This window comes from Carcharodon carcharias, chromosome 36 (genome assembly GCF_017639515.1).
Source record: "Carcharodon carcharias isolate sCarCar2 chromosome 36, sCarCar2.pri, whole genome shotgun sequence".
Taxonomy (NCBI): Eukaryota; Metazoa; Chordata; class Chondrichthyes; order Lamniformes; family Lamnidae; genus Carcharodon; species Carcharodon carcharias.
The window spans coordinates 1,288,895-1,314,293 of NC_054502.1; the positions used below are offsets into that span (position 1 = coordinate 1,288,895).

The 25,399-nt window shown below is 55.4% G+C and overlaps 1 protein-coding gene across 7 annotated transcripts in view; it reads left to right on the top strand.

Moving 5' to 3' along the window:
• LOC121272850 (OTU domain-containing protein 7B-like) overlaps positions 1–10,881 on the top strand; it is a 38,718-nt gene extending 27,837 nt beyond the window's left edge. For all 7 annotated transcript variants that reach the window (XM_041179666.1, XM_041179668.1, XM_041179670.1 and 4 more), the window contains 4 exons: positions 481–630; positions 1,029–1,143; positions 2,254–2,338; positions 9,391–10,881. In XM_041179666.1, the coding sequence (XP_041035600.1) occupies positions 481–630; positions 1,029–1,143; positions 2,254–2,338; positions 9,391–10,674 (1,634 nt within the window). In that variant the 3' untranslated portion in view covers positions 10,675–10,881. The remainder of the gene's footprint in view (positions 1–480; positions 631–1,028; positions 1,144–2,253; positions 2,339–9,390) is intronic.
• The last annotated feature ends 14,518 nt before the right edge of the window (positions 10,882–25,399 follow it).

Consider the following 25,399-nt stretch of genomic DNA (forward strand, 5'->3'; position numbering starts at 1 on the left):
TCCTCCCTCAATTGCTGCACACCACCCTCAACTCCTCCTCCTCCCTCAATTGCTGCACACCACCCTCACCTCCTCCTCCTCCCTCACTCAATTGCTGCACACCACCCTCAACTCCTCCTCCTCCCTCACTCAATTGCTGCAACCACTCTCAACTCCTCCTCCTCCCTCCCTCAATTGCTGCATACCACCCTCAACTCCTCCTCCTCCCTCACTCAATTGCTGCACACCACCCTCAACTCCTCCTCCCCGTCCCTCAATTGCTGCACACCACCCTCAACTCCTCCTCCCTCTCCCTCAATTGCTGCACACCACCCTCACCTCCTCCTCCCCCTCAATTGCTTGATGGGCAGAGGGCCCCTCCCACTGAAGGAGCAGTGGCAGGGGGGAAGGGTGGAGAGCCGACACTGTTGTCCTGTCATTTTCTCTCTCTTACTGTGTGTCTAGCTGCACTGACTGAGACTTGCTCTGCTTGGTTTACAGCCTTTGCCCCAATACCATTTGGTGGGATTTACCTGCCTCTGGAGGTTCCAGCAAACAAATGCCACCGATCTCCACTGGTACTGGCCTATGATCAGGCTCACTTCTCAGCTCTCGTCTCCATGGAACAGAGAGAGTCCAGCAAAGAACAAGGTACTGACATAGGAATCCTTACACCGTGCTGTTACTGTCCAATTCACAGGGAGCTTTTTCCCTGGTACCCTGCGGCCAGTATTTAACCCTCAACAAACGTCAGTAAAGCAATTGCTCTCATCATAATCTGCTTGTTATTTGAAGGATTTCACCCACCACAAATTGGCTGCCACATTCCCTACATGGTAGAAGTAACTACATTTCGAAATGTAAGTTTCAGTGGCTGTGAAGCACTTTGGGATGTCCTGAGGAGGTGAATGGTGCTATATAACTGCAAGTTCTTTCCTTTCTAGTCTGTCAGTTATGATTTGGGCTTGTGGATTGTATCAGTCAGCAAGCAGCTTCTAAACGCCTCCGTCATAGTTCAGCCAGTTTCTAACAATTCCTCACTTTTTCAGCTGTGATTCCTCTGACTGATTCCGAACACAAATTGCTTCCCGTTCATTTTGCGGTGGATCCGGGGAAGGATTGGGAATGGGGGCAGGATGACAATGACAATGTGCGATTGGCCAGGTAAGCTGGTGACTCTGAAGGTATACAAGATGTTCCCACACTGGCTGAGAATCTCTTGCTGTGTAAATTTGTGAAGGATTTGCTTGTCAGGGATTTGTCCCACTCAATGGGGTGAGACATTTCACCTGAGGTCACCAGACCAGGCTGCGTTTTTCCTGTGAGGTCATCCTAGGATGGGGAGGGCACAGTATAGGATTGGTGGTGGAGGGTAACTTGTTGGCCTCATACTCCTGGGTTCAGAGAGAGATCAGTTCCTGCTCCCAGTAAACACTGAGGCTGAGGACAAGGTTATGGCAGCTGAATCTCCAGTTAGTATTCACTGTCTCACCTTGTGTGTCAGATACAGTGAGCTCCAGAGGGTCATAGGTGCCCCTGGGAATGTTGACTTTCACCAGCCTGTGTCTTCGGTGTTCTCACTGGAGTTGGCGTCAATTCTCCAATTTGACACTGCCTTGTGTTTCCACAAGAAGCGACTGAGGACCTTCCTTGTTGGTCAAAGTACACCAAACCCCAGAGTATAGAGGAAGCGTGAGTGACTGCTTCTGAGAGGTCAAACATAACACACCAGGAATATCTATAAACCGCCACTGTGACCTGTAGACAACACTCACCACACTGGGAATGTCCATAAACCACCACTGTGATCTGTAGACAACAGTCACCACACCGGGAATCTCTATAAAACCACCGCTCTGACCTGTAGACAACACTCACCACACCGGGAATCTCTATAAAACCACCGCTCTGACCTGTTGACAACACTCACCACACCAGGAATCTGTATAAAACCACCACTGTGACCTGTAGACAACACTCACCACACCGGGAATCTCTATAAAACCACCTCTGTGACCTGTAGACCACACACACCGGGAATCTCTATAAAACCACCACTGTGACCTGTAGACCACACACACCGGGAATCTCTATAAAACCACCACTGTGATCTGTCGACCACACACACACACCGGGAATCTCCACATAATCCCGGTGGGACAGGTTTGTGTTTGTATTTGATTTCTGGTCTCAGTTGTGTCATTGGAGGTTTTGCATCGTCTCCCCTCTCCTTCCTCCTGTCTCAGGTAATTGTCATGTCTGCTTTTTCTCCAGTGTGACCCTGTCATTGGAAGCCAAGTTACACCTGCTGCACACGTACATGAGTGTGACCTGGATCCAACTGGCCTGTGAAACACAAGTAAGTTACTCCTATCGGGAAAGGGCAGCAACAGCACAATGTGACCCCCAGGCCCACCCCCCAGACCCCACTGTGATCCCCAGGCCCAACCCCTGGCCCACCCCCCTGACCCCACTGTGACCCCCAGGCCCACCCCCCAGACCCCACTGTGACCCCCAGGCCCACCCCCCAGACCCCACTGTGACCCCCAGGCCCACCCCCCAGACCCCACTGTGACCCCCAGGCCCACCCCCCAGACCCCACTGTGACCCTCAGGCCCACCCCCCAGACCCCACTGTGACCCCCAGGCCTGACCCCAGACCCCACTGTGACCCCCAGGCCCACCCCCCAGACCCCACTGTGACCCCCAGGCCTGACCCCAGACCCCACTGTGATCCCCAGGCCCAACCCCTGGCCCACCCCCCTGACCCCACTGTGACCCCCAGGCCCACCCCCCAGACCCCACTGTGACCCCCAGGCCCACCCCCCAGACCCCACTGTGACCCCCAGGCCTGACCCCCAGACCCCACTGTGACCCCCAGGCCCACCCCCCAGACCCCACTGTGACCCCCAGGCCTGACCCCAGATCCCTCTGTGACCCTCAGGCCTGACCCCCAGACCCCACTGTGACCCCCAGGCCCACCCCCTGGCCCACCCCCCAGACCCCACTGTGACCCCCAGGCCTGCCCCCCCCCCCAGACCCCACTGTGACCCCCACTGGCCCGCCCCCGGTCCACACTGTGGTCTATCCCCTTGATTAAAATTCTCATCCTTGTTTTCAAATCCCCCCATGGCCTCATCTTCCCTATCTCTGTAACCTCCTCCAGCCCCTACACCCCTCCCTATCTCTGTAACCTCCTCCAGCCCCTACACCCCTCCCTATCTCTGTAACCTCCTCCAGCCCCTACACCCCTCCCTATCTCTGTAACCTCCTCCAGCCCCTACACCCCTCCCTATCTCTGTAAACTCCTCCAGCCCCTACACCCCTCCCTATCTCTGTAAACTCCTCCAGCCCCTACACCCCTCCCTATCTCTGTAACCTCCTCCAGACCATACACCCCTATCTCTGTAATCTCCTCCAGCCCCTACACCCCTCCCTATCTCTGTAACCTCCTCCAGCCCCTACAACCCTCCCTATCTCTGTAACCTCCTCCAGCCCCTACACCCCTCCCTATCTCTGTAACCATCTCCAGCTGCTACACCCCTCCCTATCTCTGTAACCTCCTCCAGCCCATACACCCCTCCCTATCTCTGTAACCTCCTCCAGCCCCTACACCCCTCCCTATCTCTGTAACCTCCTCCAGCCCCTACACTCCTCCCTATCTCTGTAACCTCCTCCAGCCCCTACACCCCTCCCTATCTCTGTAACCACATCCAGCTACCTACACCCCTCCCTATCTCTGTAACCATCTCCAGCTGCCTACACCCCTGCCTATCTCTGTAACCTCCTCCAGCCCCTACATCCCTCCCTATCTCTGTAACCTCCTCCAGCCCCTACACCCCTCCCTATCTCTGTAACCTCCTCCAGCCCCTACACCCCTCCCTATCTCTGTAACCTCCTCCAGCCCCTACACCCCTCCCTATCTCTGTAACCTCCTCCAGCCCCTACACCCCTCCCTATCTCTGTAACCATCTCCAGCTGCTACACCCCTCCCTATCTCTGTAACCTCCTCCAGCCCCTACATCCCTCCCTATCTCTGTAACCTCCTCCAGCCCCTACACCCCTCCCTATCTCTGTAACCTCCTCCAGCCCCTACACCCCTCCCTATCTCTGTAACCTCCTCCAGCCCCTACACCCCTCCCTATCTCTGTAACCTCCTCCAGCCCCTACATCCGTCCCTATCTCTGTAACCTCCTCCAGCCCCTACATCCGTCCCTATCTCTGTAACCTCCTCCAGCACCTACCCCTCTCCGAGATCTCTGCACAATCCCCCGATTCCCATCGCTCCACCATTGGCGGCTGTGCCTGCAGCTGCCTGGGGCCCCTGAGCTCTGGAATTCCCTCCCTAAACCTCCCCACCCCTCTCTCTCTCTCCTTTAAGACAACGAAACACTTTGACCAAGTTTTTGGCCACCTGTCCTAACATCCCTTATGTGGCTCCGTGTTTAGTTAACGCTCTGCTAACGCACCTTGGGATGTTTTACTAAGTTGAAGGCCCTATATTAAGGTCAGGGAGACACTAGTGTTAGTGATAATGTTGCTAGACAAATCCTCCAGGGACCCGGGTTAATGCTCTGGGGACACGGGTTCAAATCCCAGCCACCAGCTGGTGGAATTTAAACTCAGTTAATAAACCTGGAATTGAAAAGCTCGTTTCAGGAATGGTAAGTGTGACACCCATCATCGATTGTTGTAATAACCCAATTACCCCGCCTGGTCTACAGGTGACTCCAGACCCACAGCCATGTGGCTGATCCTTAACTGCCCCTCTGAAATGATGTGGCAGGATAGGATAGGAACACAGGAGCAGGAGGAGGCCATTCAGCCCCTCGAGCCTGCTCTGCCATCCAACTAGACCATGGCTGATCTTCCACCTCAAGACCATCCTCCCACACTATCCCCTTATCCTGTGATGTCATTGGTATCTAGAAATCTATCAACCTCTGCTTTGAACATACTCGGTGACTGAGCCTCCACAGCTCCCTGGGGCAGAGAATTCCAAAGATTCACCAGCTGCTGACTGAAAAAATTCCTACTCATCTCAGTCCTAAATGGCTGACCTCTTATTCTGAGACTGTGTCCCCTGGTTCTAGACCCCCAACCAGGAGAAACATCCTTCCTGCATCTACCCTGTCGAGCCCTGTAAGGATTTTATACACTTCAACGAGGTCACCTCTCAGTCTGCTAAACTCTACAGAATACAGGCCCAGTCTCCTCAATCCCTCCTCATAGGACAATCCCGCCACCCCAAGGATTAATTAGTTTGGTGAACCTTTGTTGCACTCCCTCTATGGCCAGTATTTCCTTCCTTAGGTAAGGAGAACAAAACTGCACACAATACTCCAGCCTGGCTCTATACAATTGTAGCAAAAGCCACTCGAGGGCAATTAGGGATGGGCAACAAATGCTGGCCTAGCCAGCAATGCCCATATCCCATGAAAGAACAAATGCAAGGTGTTATTACTGATCCTGAGTTTATGTTTCAGGAGCAGAATAATCTTCCACTAATTACCTCAAACCTGTCATACTTCTGAATGCTTCTATCAGAGATCCCAGTCACCACCTCCACTCAAAGGGGTGTTTTTATATATTCATTCACGGGAAAAGAGCTTCGCTGGCTGGGCCCAGCATTTATTGCCCATCCCTAGTTGCCCCTTGAGAAGGTGGTGGTGAGCTGCTCTCTTGAACCGCTGCAGTCCCTGTGGTGTAGGTACACCCACACTGCTGTTAGGGAGGGAGTTCCAGGATTTTGACCCAGCGACAGTGAAGGAACAGCCGATATATTTCCAAGTCAGGGTGGTGAGTGACTTGGAGGGGAACTTCCAGGTGGTGGTGTTCCCATGTGTCTGCAGCCCTTGTCCTTCTAGATGGTAGTGGTTGTGGGTTTGGAAGGTGCTGTCTAAGGAGGCTTGGTGAGTTGCTGCAGTGCATCTTGTAGATGGTACACACACTGCTGCTACTGTGCGTGGATGCTGGAGGGAGTGAATGTTTGTGAATGTGGTGCCAATCAAGCAGGGCTGCTTTGTCCTGGATGGTGTTGAGCTTCTTAAGTGTTGTGAGAGCTGGACTCATCCAGACAAGTGGAGAGTATTCCATCACACTCCTGACTTGTGCCTTTTAGATGGTGGACAGGCTTTGGAGGGTCAGGAAGTGGGTTACTTGTTGCAGGATTCCCAGCCCCTGACCTGCTCTTGTAGCCACAGTATGTATATGGCTAGTCCAGTTCAGTTTCTGGTCAATGGTAACCCCCAGGATGTTGATAGTGGGGGATTCAGAGATGGTAATGCCATTGAATGTGAGGGGGGCAATGGTTAGATTCTCTCCTGTTGGAGATGGTCATTGCCTGACACTTGTATGGTGCAAATGTCACTTGCCACTTGTCAGCCCAAGCCTGGATATTGTCCAGGTCTTGCTGCATTTGGACATGGACTGCTTCAGTATCTGAGGAGTCGCGAATGGTGCTGAACATTGTGCAATCATCAGCGAACATCCCCACTTTTGACCTTACAAGGAACTCCTGCAGTGACATCCTGGAGTTGAGATGATTGACCTCCAACAACCACAACCATCTTGTGCTAGGAATGACTCCACCACGTCGAGAGTTTTCCCCCTGATTCCCATTGACTCCAGTTTTGTTAGAGCTCCTTGATGCCACACTCTGTCAAATGCGGCCTTGATGTCAAGGGCAGTTACTCTCACCTCACCTCGGGAGTTCAGCTCTGTTGTCCATGTTTGAACCCAGGTTATAATGATGTCAGGAGCCAAGTGGCCCTGGTGGAACCCAAACTGGGCGTCAGTGAGCAGGTTATTGCTAAGCAAGTGCTGCTTGATAGCACTGTTGATAACCCCTTCCATTACTTTACTGATGATATTTTATCCTTTTTATTTGAAAGAGGGAGAAGTTGAAGGAAAAGATTGATCTTTAAAGGAGAAAAATCTGTCATTGTTACATTGAATGTTAGTGGAGAAACAGGCCATTTGGCCCATCTGGCTGGTGCTGGCATTTCTGTTCCACACAAGCCTCCTCCCATCCCCTCTTCATCTCACCCCTTCAACATATTCTTCTATTTCTTTCTCCCCGCTGTGTTTATCCAGTTTCCCCCCTTTAGTGCATCTCTGCGATTCACCTCAACCACTCCTTGTGGGAGTGAGTCCCACATTCTCCTCACTCCCTGTGGGAGCGAGTCCCACATTCTCCCCACTCCCCGCGGGAACGAGTCCCACATTCTCCCCACTCCCCGCGGGAGCGAGTCCCACATTCTCCCCACTCCCCGCGGGAGAGAGTCCCACATTCTCCCCACTCCCCGCGGGAGCGAGTCCCACATTCTCCCAACTCCCCGCGGGAGCGCGTCCCACATTCTCCCCACTCCCCGCGGGAGCGAGTCCCACATTCTCCCCACTCCCCGCGGGAGCGAGTCCCACATTCTCCCCACTCCCCGCGGGAGCGAGTCCCACATTCTCCCCACTCCCCGCAGGAGCGAGTCCCACATTCTCCCCACTCCCCGCGGGAGCGAGTCCCACATTCTCCCCACTCCCCGCGGGAGCGAGTCCCACATTCTCCCCACTCCCCGCGGGAACGAGTCCCACATTCTCCCCACTCCCCGCGGGAGCGAGTCCCACATTCTCCCCACTCCCCGCGGGAGAGAGTCCCACATTCTCCCCACTCCCCGCGGGAGCGAGTCCCACATTCTCCCCACTCCCCGCGGGAGCGAGTCCCACATTCTCCCCACTCCCCGCGGGAGCGAGTCCCACATTCTCCCCACTCCCCGCGGGAGCGAGTCCCACATTCTCCCCACTCCCCGCAGGAGCGAGTCCCACATTCTCCCCACTCCCCGCGGGAGCGAGTCCCGCCTTCTCCCCGCGGGAGCGAGTCCCGCCTTCTCCCCGCGGGAAGCGAGTCCCGCCTTCTCCCCGCGGGAAGCGAGTCCCGCCTTCTCCCCGCGGGAGCGAGTCCCGCCTTCTCCCCGCGGGAAGCGAGTCCCGCCTTCTCCCCGCGGGAAGCGAGTCCCGCCTTCTCCCCGCGGGAAGCGAGTCCCGCCTTCTCCCCGCGGGAAGCGAGTCCCGCCTTCTCCCCGCGGGAAGCGAGTCCCGCCTTCTCCCCGCGGGAAGCGAGTCCCGCCTTCTCCCCGCGGGAAGCGAGTCCCGCCTTCTCCCCGCGGGAAGCGAGTCCCGCCTTCTCCCCGCGGGAAGCGAGTCCCGCCTTCTCCCCGCGGGAAGCGAGTCCCGCACTCTCCCCGTGGGAAGCGAGTCCCGCATTCTCCCCGCTCTCTGAGTAAAGAAGTTTCTCCTGAATTCCCCATCGGATTTGTTAGAGACTGTCTGAAATTGATGCCCTGCCCACCCCATTCTGGCCTGTCTTCCACAAGTGGAAACATCTTCTCTGCGTCCACTCCATTGAAACCTTTTCAGAATCTTAAAGACTCCATTTCACCTTTCAGTCTTCTCTATTAGAAGAACAATTTGGATTGAAGAAGCATCTTTAGTGTAATAAAACATCCCAAGCTGCTTCAAGGAGCATGTTAAAAGAGGGCTTAACACCAATACGGAAGGTACTGGACCAGATGAGGTGAAGCTTGGTCAAGGAGGTAGGTTTTAGGGAGCATCTTAAGGTAGGCAAGTGCGGTGGAGAAGAGGAGAGGTGTAGCCAGGGGATTTCAGAGCTTGGGGCCTGGGTCAGAGATATGCAGGTAAAACAAACAACTAGGAAGGCAAATGGTAGGCTGATCTTTATTTCAAAGGGGACTTACCCAGCATTCGCACAGATGCTGGGAAGGTGAACTCAGCAGGTCAGGCAGTATCTGTGGAGAGAGAAACAGAGTTAATGTTTCAGGTGCTGGCAAATGTTAGGGCTGAGCATCCATGGTGAAGCGGAGCTGGCTCGGGCTGAATAAACGCATTTCTTGCCATCGACTCAATGTTTTTCTCCATTTGCCCAGCCTTTCCCCACCTCCGTCTGTCCGTGTCCTCATGCCCTCCTTCACTTCAACCGTTCCCAATTTCCTGACCAGACCTTCACCCCCTCAGCTCGGACCCCAATCTCTCTACGTTTCCCTTCCCCACCCAGACAAGCTGAGGCCTCTCTGCTTCTTCCCCGAGGGGGACCAGCGCTGTCCCCCGCCTCAATGTGCAGGCTCCCAGGGGGGCGGTGTGCAATGGCCCTCGCTGAGTCGCTCACCGGGAGAGCTGGTGCAGAAAAGCTGAGCCCAATGGCCTCCTTCTGTGCTGTAATAATTCTGCGATTGCAGATCAGCCGAGATCTCAGTGAATGGGGGGAGTGCTTTGAGGGGTCGCTTGGCCCTCTCCTCTATTGCTTCTATTCTTAAGAGAGCTGAAGCCTGCTCAGTGTCTCCTGTTAGCTGTGGCCTTGTTTTCTGGTGCGGGTGTTGTAACTGGGCTCTGGGTTTTGTTGCAGCACGCTCCCCTGGCGCAGCCCGAGTCTCCCAGTGCCTCCGGAGGGGACGATGCACGCTCGGTGGCGGAGTCTGGCGAGTCAGACAAAGAGTCGGTGTGCAGCAGCTCCAATGGCAACAGTAACAAAGAGAAAGCCAAGAGGGAGAAGGAGAAGAGGAGGGCAGAGTCCGTGGCCAATAAACTGGGCAGCTTTGGGAAGAGTCTGGGCAGCAAGCTGAAGAAGAATATGGGCTTTATCCACAGCAAGGGCAGCAAAGCGAGCGGGCCGAATGGCACCCTGGAAAAGAGCAGGAAGAAAGGCTCTTTGAAGTCACAAAAAGGGTGCAGGGAGAGCAGCCTGGCAGACAGCAGCTCGCCTGGAGACAGAGCCGGGGGAACCCTGCTGAAATCGCAGCCTGCAGACCCCTACAAATACAGCAACGACGTCAAACTGAGTCTCAGCATCCTCCGGGCAGCCATGCAGGGAGAACGCAAGTTCATCTTCACCGGGCTGCTCACCACCAGCCACCGGCACCCCTACCAGGAGGAAATGATCCAGCGGTACCTGTCTGACGCTGAGGAGCGCTACTTTGCCGAGCAGGAGCAGAAGGAAGTGGGCAAGAAAGGGCCGTCGGACAGCAGCAGGGTCAAGAAAGCCGATCAGGATCTGTCTGCTCAGGCGAGGTTTGACTCTCAGGAGCAGTTGGCTGAGGACTCTCAGAGCGAGCTCCCCGTCAACCCTTACAGCCCCTCAGCCCAGGGCTACAGCAGTCAGGGGGGGCCACCATCCCTGGCGGCTAGACTTCCCAGCTACCACAATCCCCCCTTCACCAGCCTGGTCTCCATCCCCCGACCCAGCCTGGTCACAGCGGAAATGAACTCTCAGCCGCCCAGCTACAAGGAGAGCAGGCGCCAGGTGGCTGGTGGCTCCTACAACAGCCTGCCCTCCTACGCGACCCTGCCCAGGCACTGCGGGCAAGGACACTCAGCCACAGGCACCCCCGCCCACTCCTCCTGCCACCCCCCCCCCACCGAGGCAGAGGAGCCTGCCGAATACCCCACCTCCTCCTGCAACAGCTCCTACCACAGTTTCAGCAACGGCTTCACGGAGCAATCCGAATGCCTGGGGCCCGAGGGGTGCCAGGACCCCGGCAAGGGCAGGAACCTCTACTCCGTCCAGCAGACGCGGTGTCGCCAGACAAACTGCAACTTCTACGGCCACCCGGAGACAGGCAACTACTGCTCGTGCTGCTACAAGGAGGAGCTAAGGAAGAAGGACAGGGATCCCCCGTCGCACAGGTTCTGAGCTCAGCACCTTACCCTACAGCTTGGTGTGCGAGGGCAGCATCACCAGGTGGCTGATGGATTGAAGTTGCTCCTGGATCGAGGGCGTTGAGGAGGAAGGTCCTCACAGCTTGCACTGTGCTAAAGGTCCAGGCAGGAGGCAGCTCAAGACCTGAGAGTCCCGATTAGGAGAGAGTACAAGTTTCTAAACTCTTTTTTTCCTTTTTATATTGCCTCATTTTATCTCTTCACCAGCGACCACCCCACCCCCCCCACCCCCCCAACCACACACACACACACACACACACTCCTGGCCTAATATTTCCCAGAAATGTTGGTTGATATTTTTGGTTTTCTGAGCATCAAGCGACACATAAGGTAAAGGCTGTTAGCATTTTGCTCCAATTGTCTCCTTCCCAAACACCCCTCAAGGAGTGTGAATTGCCACATTACCATCTCCCCCACCTCAACCCTGAGAACAACACCCCCCCCCGCCCCCCTCCTCCTCCAGCAGCCTGAGGGAGGAACTCCGCACTCCGCACCCAGCCACATTTCCGAAAGGAATACCAGCTGTGGAGCGCTCCAGATGTACTCACCCTTCATGCAACCTTTGACTGACATGCCCCTAACTGCAGCCTCCTCATCCCCTGCAGCGTGCTCCACTGGGAGTGGGGGGTCTCCACGTGTCAATGCCATGTGGGAGACTGGGCTTCAGGACCCCAGACAGACAGAATTACAGCTTCCCAGGGAAGTGTGAGCAAGGAGTACAGTTAAACAGGAAGCCAGAGTGCACGGGAACCCGGGATCAGACAGGCCTGCACATGTTCTGGGAGCTACGGGAGGATTACAATAATGGTGCAAGTGCAACACAGTGCGCAAGGACAGCGGCAGGGCGATACTAGAGGGGCTGGAGACTGCAGGTTAAATCCCGATGAAACATATCCTGTAATGGGCTCCTGGTCTCCATGTTGCTGTGTGGTGACAGTGATGTGTTAATGGGACTGGGAGTGATGACTCCATTAAACTGAGAGTTCACATCGGCAGCCTCTCCAGAAACACTGCTGTCTCCGTGGTGTTTTGTAGAGTAAATGTAAAATATGCAGAGGACTGTGTGTGTGTGTGTGTGTGTGTGTGTGTGTGTGTGTGTGTGTGTGTGTGTGTGTGTGTGTGTGTGTGTGTGTGTGTGTGTGTGTGTGTGTGTGTGTCCACCCTCTTCACACTCGTGTATGTGTGTGTGTGTCCATCCCCTTCACACTCGTGTGTGTGTCCATCCCCTTCACACTCGTGTGTGTGTCCATCCCCTTCGCACTCGTGTGTGTGTCCACCCCCTTCGCACTCGTGTGTGTGTCCACCCCCTTCACACTCGTGTGTGTGTGTGTCCACCCCCTTCACACTCGTGTGTGTGTGTGTCCACCCCCTTCACACTCGTGTGTGTGTGTTGTCCACCCCCTTCACACTCGTGTGTGTGTGTGTGTCCACCCCTTCACACTCGTGTGTGTGTGTGTGTGTGTGTGTGTGTGTGTGTGTGTGTGTCCACCCCCTTCATACTCGTGTGTGTGTGTGTGTTTGTGTCCACCCCCTTCACACTCGTGTGTGTGTGTCCACCCCCTTCACACTCGTGTGTGTTTCCACCCCCTTCACACTCGTGTGTGTTTCCACCCCCTTCACACTCTTGTGTGTCCACCCCCTTCACACTCGTGTGTGTGTGTGTGTCCACCCCCTTCACACTCGTGTGTGTGTGTGTCCACCCCCTTCACACTCGTGTGTGTGTGTGTCCACCCCCTTCACACTCGTGTGTGTGTGTGTCCACCCCCTTCACACTCGTGTGTGTGTGTCCACCCCCTTCACACTCGTGTGTGTGTGTCCACCCCCTTCACACTCGTGTGTGTGTGTCCACCCGCTTCACACTCCTGTGTGTGTGTCCACCCCCTTCACACTCATGTGTGTGTGTGTGTCCACCCCCTTCACACTCGTGTGTGTGTGTGTCCACACCCTTCACACTCGTGTGTGTGTGTCCACCCCCTTCACACTCGTGTGTGTGTGTCCACCACTTCACACTCGTGTGTGTGTGTCCATCCCCTTCACACTTGTGTCTGTGTGTGTGTGTGTGTGTGTGTGTGTGTGTGTGTGTCCACCCCCTTCACACTCGTGTGTGTGTGTGTCCACCCCCTTCACACTCGTGTGTGTGTGTGTCCACCCCTTCACACTCGTGTGTGTGTGTCCACCCCTTCACACTCGTGTGTGTGTGTGTCCACCCCCTTCACACTCGTGTGTGTCCATCCCCTTCACACTCGTGTGTGTATGTGTGTGTCCACCCACTTCACACTTGTGTCTGTGTGTGTGTGTGTGTGTGTCCATCCCCTTCACACTCGTGTGTGTGTCCATCCCCTTCACACTCGTGTGTGTGTGTCCATCCCCTTCACACTCGTGTGTGTGTGTCCATCCCCTTCACACTCGTGTGTGTGTGTCCATCCCCTTCACACTCGTGTGTGTGTGTGTCCATCCCCTTCACACTCGTGTGTGTCCATCCCCTTCACACTCGTGTGTGTCCATCCCCTTCACACTCGTGTGTGTGTCCATCCCCTTCACACTCGTGTGTGTCCATCCCCTTCGCACTCGTGTGTGTCCATCCCCTTCGCACTCGTGTGTGTCCACCCACTTCGCACTCGTGTGTGTCCACCCACTTCACACTCGTGTGTGTCTCCACCCACTTCACACTCTTGTGTGTGTCTCCACCCACTTCACACTCGTGTGTGTGTCCACCCACTTCACACTCGTGTGTGTGTGTCCACCCACTTCACACTCGTGTGTGTGTGTCCACCCACTTCACACTCGTGTGTGTGTCCACCCACTTCACACTCGTGTGTGTGTCCACCCACTTCACACTCGTGTGTGTGTCCACCCACTTCACACTCGTGTGTGTCCACCCACTTCACACTCGTGTGTGTGTCCACCCACTTCACACTCGTGTGTGTGTCCACCCACTTCACACTCGTGTGTGTGTGTCCACCCCCTTCACACTCGTGTGTGTGTCCACCCCCTTCACACTCGTGTGTGTGTGTGTCCACCCCCTTCACACTCGTGTGTGTGTCCAACCCCTTCTCACTCGTGTGTGTGTGTCCACCCCCTTCACACTCGTGTGTGTGTGTGTCCACCCCTTTCACACTCGTGTGTGTGTCCACCCCTTTCACACACGTGTGTGTGTGTCCACCCCTTTCACACTCGTGTGTGTGTGTCCACCCCTTTCACACTCGTGTGTGTGTGTGTCCACCCCTTTCACACTCGTGTGTGTGTGTGTGTCCACCCCTTTCACACTCGTGTGTGTGTGTGTGTCCACCCCTTTCACACTCGTGTGTGTGTGTGTGTCCACCCCTTTCACACTCGTGTGTGTGTGTGTGTCCACCCCTTTCACACTCGTGTGTGTGTGTCCACCCCTTTCACACTCGTGTGTGTGTGTCCACCCCCTTCACACTCGTGTGTGTGTGTGTCCACCCCCTTCACACTCGTGTGTGTGTGTCCACCCCCTTCACACTCGTGTGTGTGTGTGTCCACCCCCTTCACACTCGTGTGTGTGTGTCCACCCCCTTCACACTCGTGTGTGTGTGTGTCCACCCCTTCACACTCGTGTGTGTGTCCACCCCTTCACACTCGTGTGTGTGTGTGTGTCCACCCCCTTCACACTCGTGTGTGTGTGTGTGTCCACCCCCTTCACACTCGTGTGTGTGTGTCCACCCCCTTCACACTCGTGTGTGTGTGTCCACCCCCTTCACACTCGTGTGTGTGTGTCCACCCCCTTCACACTCGTGTGTGTGTCCACCCCCTTCACACTCGTGTGTGTGTCCACCCCCTTCACACTCGTGTGTGTGTGTCCACCCCCTTCACACTCGTGTGTGTGTGTCCACCCCCTTCACACTCGTGTGTGTGTGTCCACCCCCTTCACACTCGTGTGTGTGTGTCCACCCCCTTCACACTCGTGTGTGTGTCCAACCCCTTCTCACTCGTGTGTGTGTGTCCAACCCCTTCTCACTCGTGTGTGTGTGTCCAACCCCTTCTCACTCGTGTGTGTGTGTCCACCCCCTTCACACTCGTGTGTGTGTGTGTGTGTCCACCCCTTTCACACTCGTGTGTGTGTGTGTCCACCCCTTTCACACTCGTGTGTGTGTGTGTCCACCCCTTTCACACTCGTGTGTGTGTGTCCACCCCTTTCACACTCGTGTGTGTGTGTCCACCCCTTTCACACTCGTGTGTGTGTGTCCACCCCTTTCACACTCGTGTGTGTGTGTCCACCCCTTTCACACTCGTGTGTGTGTGTCCACCCCTTTCACACTCGTGTGTGTGTGTGTGTCCACCCCTTTCACACTCGTGTGTGTGTGTGTGTCCACCCCTTTCACACTCGTGTGTGTGTGTGTCCACCCCTTTCACACTCGTGTGTGTGTGTCCACCCCTTTCACACTCGTGTGTGTGTGTGTCCACCCCTTTCACACTCGTGTGTGTGTGTCCACCCCCTTCACACTCGTGTGTGTGTGTGTCCACCCCCTTCACACTCGTGTGTGTGTGTGTCCACCCCCTTCACACTCGTGTGTGTGTGTCCACCCCCTTCACACTCGTGTGTGTGTGTCCACCCCCTTCACACTCGTGTGTGTGTGTCCACCCCCTTCACACTCGTGTGTGTGTGTCCACCCCCTTCACACTCGTGTGTGTGTGTCCACCCCCTTCACACTCGTGTGTGTGTGTCCACCCCCTTCACACTCGTGTGTGTGTGTGTGTCCACCCCCTTCACACTCGTGTGTGTGTGTCCACCCCCTTCACACTCGTGTGTGTGTGTGTCCACCCCCTTCACACTCGTGTGTGTGTGTCCACCCCCTTCACACTCGTGTGTGTGTGTCCACCCCTTCACACTCGTGTGTGTGTGTCCACCCCCTTCACACTCGTGTGTGTGTGTCCACCCCCTTCACACTCGTGTGTGTGTGTGTGTCCACCCCCTTCACACTCGTGTGTGTGTGTGTCCACCCCCTTCACACTCGTGTGTGTGTGTGTGTCCACCCCCTTCACAGTCGTGTGTGTGTGTGTGTCCACCCCCTTCACAGTCGTGTGTGTGTGTCCACCCCCTTCACAGTCGTGAGTGTGTGTCCACCCCCTTCACACTCGTGTGTGTGTGTCCACCCCCTTCACACTCGTGAGTGTGTGTCCACCCCCTTCACACTCGTGTGTGTGTCCACCCCCTTCACACTCGTGTGTGTGTGTGTCCACCCCCTTCACACTCGTGTGTGTGTGTGTCCACCCCCTTCACACTCGTGTGTGTGTGTGTGTCCACCCCCTTCACACTCGTGTGTGTGTGTGTGTGTCCACCCCCTTCACACTCGTGTGTGTGTGTGTGTCCCCTTCACACGTGTTATGTGTGTCCCCTTCACACGTGTGTGTGTGTCCCCTTCACAACTGTGTGTGTCCCCTTCACACTGTGTGTGTGTGTCCCCTTCACACGTGTGTGTGTGTCCCCTTCACACGTGTGGTGTGTGTCCCCTTCACACGTGTGTGTGTGTGTCCCCTTCACACGTGTGTGTGTGTGTCCCCTTCACACGGTGTGTGTGTGTCCCCTTCACACGTGTGTGTGTGTTCCCCTTCACACGCGGGTGTGTGTGTGTATCCCCTTCACACGTGTGTGTGTCCCCTTCACACGTGTGTGTGTCCCCTTCACACGTGTGTGTCCCCTTCACACGTGTGTGTCCCCTTCACACGTGTGTGTGTCCCCTTCACACGTGTGTGTGTGTCCCCTTCACACGTGTGTGTGTGTCCCCTTCGCACGTGTGTGTCCCCTTCGCACGTGTGTGTCCCCTTCACACGTGTGTGTGTCCCCTTCACACGTGTGTGTGTGTGTCCCCTTCACACGTGTGTGTGTGTCCCCTTCACACGTGTGTGTGTGTCCCCTTCACACGTGTGTGTGTGTCCCCTTCACACGTGTGTGTGTGTGTCCCCTTCACACGAGTGTGTGTGTGTCCCCTTCACACGAGTGTGTGTGTGTCCCCTTCACACGAGTGTGTGTGTGTCCCCTTCACACGTGTGTGTGTGTCCCCTTCACACGTGTGTGTGTGTGTCCCCTTCACACGTGTGTGTGTCCCCTTCACACGTGTGTGTGTGTCCCCTTCACACGTGTGTGTGTCCCCTTCACACGTGCGTGTGTCCCCTTCACACGTGTGTGTGTCCCCTTCACACGTGTGTGTGTGTGTCCCCTTCACACGTGTGTGTGTGTGTTTGTCCCCTTCACACGTGTGTGTGTGTGTGTTTGTCCATTTCACACGTGTGTGTGTGTGTTTGTCCCCTTCACACGTGTGTGTGTGTCCCCTTCACACGTGTGTGTGTGTCCCCTTCACACGTGTGTGTGTGTCCCCTTCACACGTGTGTGTGTCCCCTTCACACGTGTGTGTGTCCCCTTCACACGTGTGTGTGTGTCCCCTTCACACGTGTGTGTGTCCCCTTCACACGTGTGTGTGTGTCCCCTTCACACGTGTGTGTGTGTGTCCCCTTCACAAGTGTGTCCCCTTCACAAGTGTGTGTCCCCTTCACACGTGTGTGTGTGTCCCCTTCACACGTGTGTGTGTGTCCCCTTCACACGTGTGTGTGTGTCCCCTTCACACGTGTGTGTGTGTGTCCCCTTCACACGTGTGTGTGTGTCCCCTTCACACGTGTGTGTGTGTCCCCTTCACACGTGTGTGTGTGTGTCCCCTTCACACGTGTGTGTGTGTGTCCCCTTCACACGTGTGTGTGTGTGTGTCCCCTTCACACGTGTGTGTGTGTCCCCTTCACACGTGTGTGTGTGTGTCCCCTTCACACGTATGTGTGTGTGTCCCCTTCACACGTGTGTGTGTGTCCCCTTCACACGTGTGTGTGTGTCCCCTTCACACGTGTGTGTGTGTGTCCCCTTCACACGTGTGTGTGTGTGTCCCCTTCACACGTGTGTGTGTGTGTGTGTCCCTTTCACACGTGTGTGTGTGTGTGTCCCTTTCACACGTGTGTGTGTGTGTTTGTCCCCTTCACACGTGTGTGTTTGTCCATTTCACACGTGTGTGTGTGTGTGTTTGTCCCCTTCACACGTGTGTGTGTGTGTGTGTTTGTCCCCTTCACACGTGTGTGTGTGTGTGTGTGTTTGTCCCCTTCACACGTGTGTGTGTGTTTGTCCCCTTCACACGTGTGTGTGTGTTTGTCCCCTTCACACGTGTGTGTGTGTTTGTCCCCTTCACACGTGTGTGTGTTTGTCCCCTTCACACGTGTGTGTGTTTGTCCCCTTCACACGTGTGTTTGTCCCCTTCACACGTGTGTGTGTGTCCCCTTCACACGTGTGTGTGTGTCCCCTTCACACGTGTGTGTGTGTCCCCTTCACACGTGTGTGTGTGTGTCCCCTTCACACGTGTGTGTGTCCCCTTCACACGTGTGTGTGTCCCCTTCACACGTGTGTGTGTGTCCCCTTCACACGTGTGTGTGTGTGTCCCCTTCACACGTGTGTGTGTGTGTGTCCCCTTCACACGTGTGTGTGTGTGTCCCCTTCACACGTGTGTGTGTGTCCCCTTCACACGTGTGTGTGTCCCCTTCACACGTGTGTGTGTGTCCCCTTCACACGTGTGCGTGTGTGTGTGTCCCCTTCACACGTGTGTGTGTCCCCTTCACACGTGTGTGTGTGTCCCCTTCACACGTGTGTGTGTCCCCTTCACACGTGTGTGTGTGTGTCCCCTTCACACGTGTGTGTGTGTGTCCCCTTCACACGTGTGTGTGTGTGTCCCCTTCACACGTGTGTGTGTGTGTCCCCTTCACACGTGTGTGTGTGTCCCCTTCACACGTGTGTGTGTCCCCTTCACACGTGTGTGTGTGTGTCCCCTTCACACGTGTGTGTGTGTGTGTGTCCCCTTCACACGTGTGTGTGTGTGTCCCCTTCACACGTGAGTGTGTGTCCCCTTCACACGTGTGTGTGTGTCCCCTTCACACGTGTGTGTGTGTCCCCTTCACACGTGTGTGTGTCCCCTTCACACGTGTGTGTGTCCCCTTCACACGTGTGTGTGTGTCCCCTTCACACGTGTGTGTGTGTCCCCTTCACACGTGTGTGTGTGTCCCCTTCACACGTGTGTGTGTGTCCCCTTCACACGTGTGTGTGTCCCCTTCACACGTGTGTGTGTGTGTCCCCTTCACACGTGTGTGTGTGTCCCCTTCACACGTGTGTGTGTGTCCCCTTCACACGTGTGTGTGTGTGTCCCCTTCACACGTGTGTGTGTCCCCTTCACACGTGTGTGTGTCCCCTTCACACGTGTGTGTGTGTCCCCTTCACACGTGTGTGTGTCCCCTTCACACGTGTGTGTGTGTGTGTCCCCTTCACACGTGTGTGTGTGTCCCTTCACACGTGTGTGTGTGTCCCCTTCACACGTGTGTGTGTCCCCATTCACACGTGTGTGTGTCCCCCTTCACACGTGTGGTCGTGTCCCCTTCACACGTGTGTGTGTCCCCTTGCACGACGTGTGTGTCCCCTTCACACGGTGTGTGTTCCCCTTCACACGTGTGTGTTTGTCCCCTTCACACGTGTGTCTGTCCCCTTCACACGTGTGTGTGTGTCCCCTTCACACGTGTGTGTGTCTGTCCCCTTCACACGTGTGTGTGTGTCCCCTTCACACGTGTGTGTGTGTCCCCTTCACGTGTGTGTCCCCTTCACACGTGTGTGTGTGTGTCCCCTTCACACGAGTGTGTGTGTGTCCCCTTCACACGAGTGTGTGTGTGTCCCTTCACACGTGTGTGTGTGTGTCCCCTTCACACGTGTGTGTGTCCCCCTTTCACACGTGTGTGTGTGTCCCTTCACACGTGTGTGTGTGTCCCCTTCACACGTGTTGTGTGTGTTTGTGTGTGTGTCCCCTTCACACGTGTGTGTGTGTGTGTCCCCTTCACACGTGTGTGTGTGTGTGTTTGTCCCCTTCACACGTGTGTGTGTGTGTGTGTTTGTCCCCTTCACACGTGTGTGTGTGTGTGTGTGTCCCCTTCACACGTGTGTGTGTGTGTGTGTGTTTGTCCCCTTCACACGTGTGTGTGTGTCCCTTCACACGTGTGTGTGTCCCCTTCACACGTGTGTGTGTGTGTGTCCCCTTCACACGTGTGTGTGTGTGTCCCCTTCACACGTGTGTGTCCCCTTCACACGTGTGTGTGTCCCCTTCACACGTGTGTGTGTCCCCTTCACACCTGTGTGTGTGTGTGTCCCCTTCACAGGTGTGTGTCCCCTTCACACGTGTGTGTCCCCTTCACACGTGTGTGTCCCCTTCACACGTGTGTGTGTGTGTCCCTTCACACGTGTGTCCCCTTCACACGTGTGTGTCCCCTTCACACGTGTGTGTGTCCCTTCACACGTGTGTGTGTCCCCTTCACACGTGTGTTTGTCCCCTTCACACGTGTGTGTGTCCCTTCACACGTGTGTGTGTGTCCCTTCACACGTGTGTGTGTGTCCCTTCACACGTGTGTGTGTGTCCCCTTCACACGTGTGTGTGTCCCTTCACACGTGTGTGTGTCCCTTCACACGTGTGTGTGTCCCTTCACACGTGTGTGTGTGTCCCTTCACACGTGTGTGTGTCCCTTCACACGTGTGTGTGTCCCTTCACACGTGTGTGTGTCCCTTCACACGTGTGTGTGTCCCTTCACACGTGTGTGTGTCCCTTCACACGTGTGTGTGTGTCCCTTCACACGTGTGTGTGTCCCCTTCACAAGTACGTGTGTGTGTCCCCTTCACACGTGTGTGTGTCCCCTTCACAAGTACGTGTGTGTGTCCCCTTCACACGTGTGTCCCCTTCATGTGTGTGTGTGTGTCCCCTTCACACGTGTGTGTGTGTCCCCTTCACACGTGTGTGTGTGTCCCTTCACACGTGTGTGTGTGTCCCCTTCACACGTGTGTGTCCCCTTCACACGTGAGTGTGTGTCCCCTTCACACGTGAGTGTGTGTCCCCTTCACACGTGAGTGTGTGTCCCCTTCACACGTGAGTGTGTCCCTTCCACGTGTTGTCCCCTTACAGTGTGTTGTGTGTCCCCTTCACACGTTGTGTGTGTGTCCCCTTCACACGTGTGTGTGTGTGTCCCCTTCACACGTGTGTGTGTGTCCCCTTTACACGTGTGTGTGTCCCCTTCACACGTGTGTGTGTCCCCTTCACACGTGTGTTTGTGTCCCCTTCATACTTGTTTGATGTGTCCCCCTTCATACTTGTTTGTTTGTTGTCCCCTTCATACTTTGTCGTGTTTGTGTGTCCCCTTCATACTTGTGTGGTTGAGTGTCCCCCTTCACACGTGTGTTTGTGTGTCCCCTTCACACGTGTGAGAGTGTGTCCCCTCTCACGGTGTGAGTGTGTGTCCCCTACACACGTGTGGAGTTGTTTCCCCTTCTCACGTAGTGAGTGTGTGTCCCCTTCACACGTGTGTGTGTGTGTGTCCCCTTCACACGTGCGTTTGTGTCCCCTTCACACGTGTGTGTGTCCCCTTCACACGTGAGTGTGTGTCCCCTTCACACGTGTGTGTGTGTCCCCTTCACACGTGTGTGTGTGTCCCCTTCACACGTGTGTGTGTGTCCCCTTCACACGTGTGTGTGTGTCCCCTTCACACGTGAGTGTGTGTCCCCTTCACACGTGTGTGTGTGTCCCCTTCACACGTGTGTGTCCCCTTCACATGTGTGTGTGTCCCCTTCACACGTGTGTGTGTCCCCTTCACGTGTGTGTGTCCCCTTCACACGTGTGTGTGTGTCCCCTTCACACGTGTGTGTGTCCCCTTCACACGTGTGTGTGTGTCCCCTTCACACGTGTGTGTGTGTCCCCTTCACACGTGTGTGTGTCCCCTTCACACGTGTGTGTGTCCCCTTCACACGTGTGTGTGTCCCCTTCACACGTGTGTGTCCCCTTCACACGTGTGTGTGTCCCTTCACACGTGTGTGTGGTCCCCTTCACTCTTGTTTGTTTGTGTCCCCTTTCATACCTTGTTGTGTTTGTGTGTCCCCTTCATACTTGTGTGTTGTATGTGTCCCCTTCAAAGCTTGGTGTTTGTGTCCCCTTCATCACGTGGTTGTGTCCCCTTCAGCACGTGTGTGTCCCTTCACACGTGTGTGTGTCCCCTTCACACGTGTGGTGTGTCCCCTTCACAAAGTGTGTGTGGGTCCCTTCTACACGTGGGGTGTGTCCCCTTCACACGTGTGTGTGTCCCCTTCACACGTGTGTGGTGTGTCCCCTTCACTCAGTGGTTGTGTGTGTCCCCTTCACACGTGTGTGTGTCCCCTTCACACGTGTGTGTCCCCTTCACACGTGTGTGTCCCCTTCACACGTGTGTGTGCCCTTCACACGTGTGTGTGTCCCTTCACACGTGTGTGTGTCCCTTCACACGTGTGTGTGTGTGTCCCTTCACACGTGTGTGTGTGTGTCCCTTCACACGTGTGTTTGTCCCCTTTACACGTGTGTGTGTGTCCCTTCACACGTGTGTGTGTCCCTTCACACGTGTGTGTCCCCTTCACACGTGTGTGTGTCCCCTTCACACGTGTGTGTGTCCCCTTCACAAGTACGTGTGTGTCCCCTTCACACGTGTGTGTGTCCCCTTCACAAGTACGTGTGTGTGTCCCCTTCACACGTGTGTGTCCCCTTCATGTGTGTGTGTGTGTCCCCTTCACACGTGTGTGTCCACTTCACACGTGTGTGTGTGTGTGTCCCCTTCACACGTGTGTGTCCCCTTCACACGTGTGTGTCCCCTTCACACGTGTGTGTGTGTGTCCCCTTCACACGTGTGTGTGTGTGTCCCCTTCACACGTGTGTGTGTCCCCTTCACACGTGTGTGTGTGTCCCCTTCACACGTGTGTGTGTGTGTCCCCTTCACACGTGTGTGTGTGTGTCCCCTTCACACGTGTGTGTGTGTGTCCCCTTCAGACGTGTGTGTGTCCCCTTCACACGTGTGTGTGTCCCCTTCACACGTGTGTTTGTGTCCCCTTCATACTTGTGTGTTTGTGTGTCCCCTTCATACTTGTGTGTTTGTGTGTCCACTTCATACTTGTGTGTTTGTGTGTCCCCTTCACACGTGTGTTTGTGTGTCCCCTTCACACGTGTGAGTGTGTGTCCCCTTCACACGTGTGAGTGTCCCCTTCACACGTGTGTGTCCCCTTCACACGTGTGTGTCCCCTTCACACGTGTGTGTGTCCCCTTCACACGTGTGTGTCCCCTTCACACGTGTGTGTTTGTGTCCCCTTCACACGTGTGTCCCCTTCACACGTGTGTGTTTGTGTGTCCCCTTCACACGTGTGTGTTTGTGTGTCCCCTTCACACGTGTGTGTTTGTGTGTCCCCTTCACACGTGTGTGTTTGTGTGTCCCCTTCACACGTGTGTGTGTCTCCCCTTCACACGTGTGTGTCCACTTCACACGTGTGTGTGTGTGTCCCCTTCACACGTGTGTGTCCCCTTCACACGTGTGTGTGTCCCCTTCACACGTGTGTGTGTCCCCTTCACACGTGTGTGTGTCCCCTTCACACGTGTGTGTGTCCCCTTCACACGTGTGTGTGTCCCCTTCACACGTGTGTGTGTCCCCTTCACACGTGTGTGTGTGTGTCCCCTTCACACGTGTGTGTGTCCCCTTCACACGTGTGTGTGTCCCCTTCACACGTGTGTGTGTCCCCTTCACACGTGTGTGTGTCCCCTTCACACGTGTGTGTTTGTGTCCCCTTCATACTTGTTTGTTTGTGTCGCCTTCATACTTGTGTGTTTGTGTGTCCCCTTCATACTTGTGTGTTTGTGTGTCCCCTTCATACTTGTGTGTTTGTGTGTCCCCTTCATACTTGTGTGTTTGTGTGTCCCCTTCACACGTGTGTTTGTGTGTCCCCTTCACACGTGTGTGTGTCCCCTTCACACGTGTGTGTGTCCCCTTCACACGTGTGTGTGTGTCCCCTTCACACGTGTGTGTGTGTCCCCTTCACACGTGTGTGTGTCCCCTTCACACGTGTGTGTGTGTCCCCTTCACACGTGTGTGTGTCCCCTTCACACGTGTGTGTGTCCCCTTCACACATGTGTGTGTCCCCTTCACACGTGTGTGTCCCCTTCACACTGTGTGTGCCCTTCACACGTGTGTGTGTGCCCTTCACACGTGTGTTTGCCCTTCACACGTGTGTGTGTGTGTGCCCTTCACACGTGTGTGTGTGTGTCCCCTTCACACGTGTGTGTGTATGTGTCCCCTTCACACGTGTGTGTGTGTGTGTCCCCTTCACACGTGTGTGTGTGTGTGTCCCCTTCACACGTGTGTGTGTCCCCTTCACACGTGTGTGTCCCCTTCACACGTGTGTGTGTCCCCTTCACACGTGTGTGTCCCCTTCACACGTGTGTGTCCCCTTCACACGTGTGTGTTTGTGTCCCCTTCATACTTGTTTGTTTGTGTCCCCTTCATACTTGTGTGTTTGTGTGTCCCCTTCATACTTGTGTGTTTGTGTGTCCCCTTCATACTTGTGTGTTTGTGTTTCCCCTTCACACGTGTGTTTGTGTGTCCCCTTCACACGTGTGTGTCCCCTTCACACGTGTGTGTGTCCCCTTCACACGTGTGTGTGTGTCCCCTTCACACGTGTGTGTGTGTCCCCTTCACACGTGTGTGTCCCCTTCACACGTGTGTGTGTGTCCCCTTCACACGTGTGTGTGTGTCCCCTTCACACGTGTGTGTCCCCTTCACACGTGTGTGTGTCCCCTTCACACGTGTGTGTCCCCTTCACACGTGTGTGTCCCCTTCACACGTGTGTGTGTCCCCTTCACACGTGTGTGTGTGCCCTTCACACGTGTGTGTGTGCCCTTCACACGTGTGTGTTTGCCCTTCACACGTGTGTGTGTGTGCCCTTCACACGTGTGTGTGTGTGTGCCCTTCACACGTGTGTGTGTGTGTCCCCTTCACACGTGTGTGTGTGTGTCCCCTTCACACGTGTGTGTGTGTCCCCTTCACACGTGTGTGTGTGTCCCCTTCACACGTGTGTGTCCCCTTCACACGTGTATGTGTGTGTCCCCTTCACACGTGTATGTGTGTGTGTCCCCTTCACACGTGTATGTGTGTGTGTCCCCTTCACACGTGTGTGTGTCCCCTTCACACGTGTGTGTCCCCTTCACACGTGTGTGTGTGTCCCCTTCACACGTGTGTGTGTCCCCTTCACACGTGTATGTGTGTGTCCCCTTCACACGTGTGTGTCCCCTTCACACGTGTGTGTGTGTGTGTCCTCTTCACACGTGTGTGTGTCCTCTTCACACGTGTGTGTGTGTCCCCTTCACACGTGTGTGTGTGTGTCCCCTTCACACGTGTGTGTGTCCCCTTCACACGTGTGTGTGTCCCCTTCACACGTGTGTGTGTCCCCTTCACACGTGTGTGTGTCCCCTTCACAGTGTGTGTGTGTCCCCTTCACACGTGTGTGTGTCCCCTTCACACGTGTGTGTCCCCTTCACACGTGTGTGTCCCCTTCACACGTGTGTGTCCCCTTCACACGTGTGTGTCCCCTTCACACGTGTGTGTGTCCCCTTCACACGTGTGTGTCCCCTTCACACGTGTGTGTGCCCCCTTCACACGTGTGTGTGTCGTCTTCACACGTGTGTGTCGTCTTCACACGTGTGTCCCCTTCACACGTGTGAGTGTGTCCCCTTCACACGTGTGTGTGTGTGTGTCCCCTTCACACGTGTGTGTGTGTCCCCTTCACACGTGTGTGTGTCCCCTTCACACGTGTGTGTGTCCCCTTCACACGTGTGTGTGTGTCC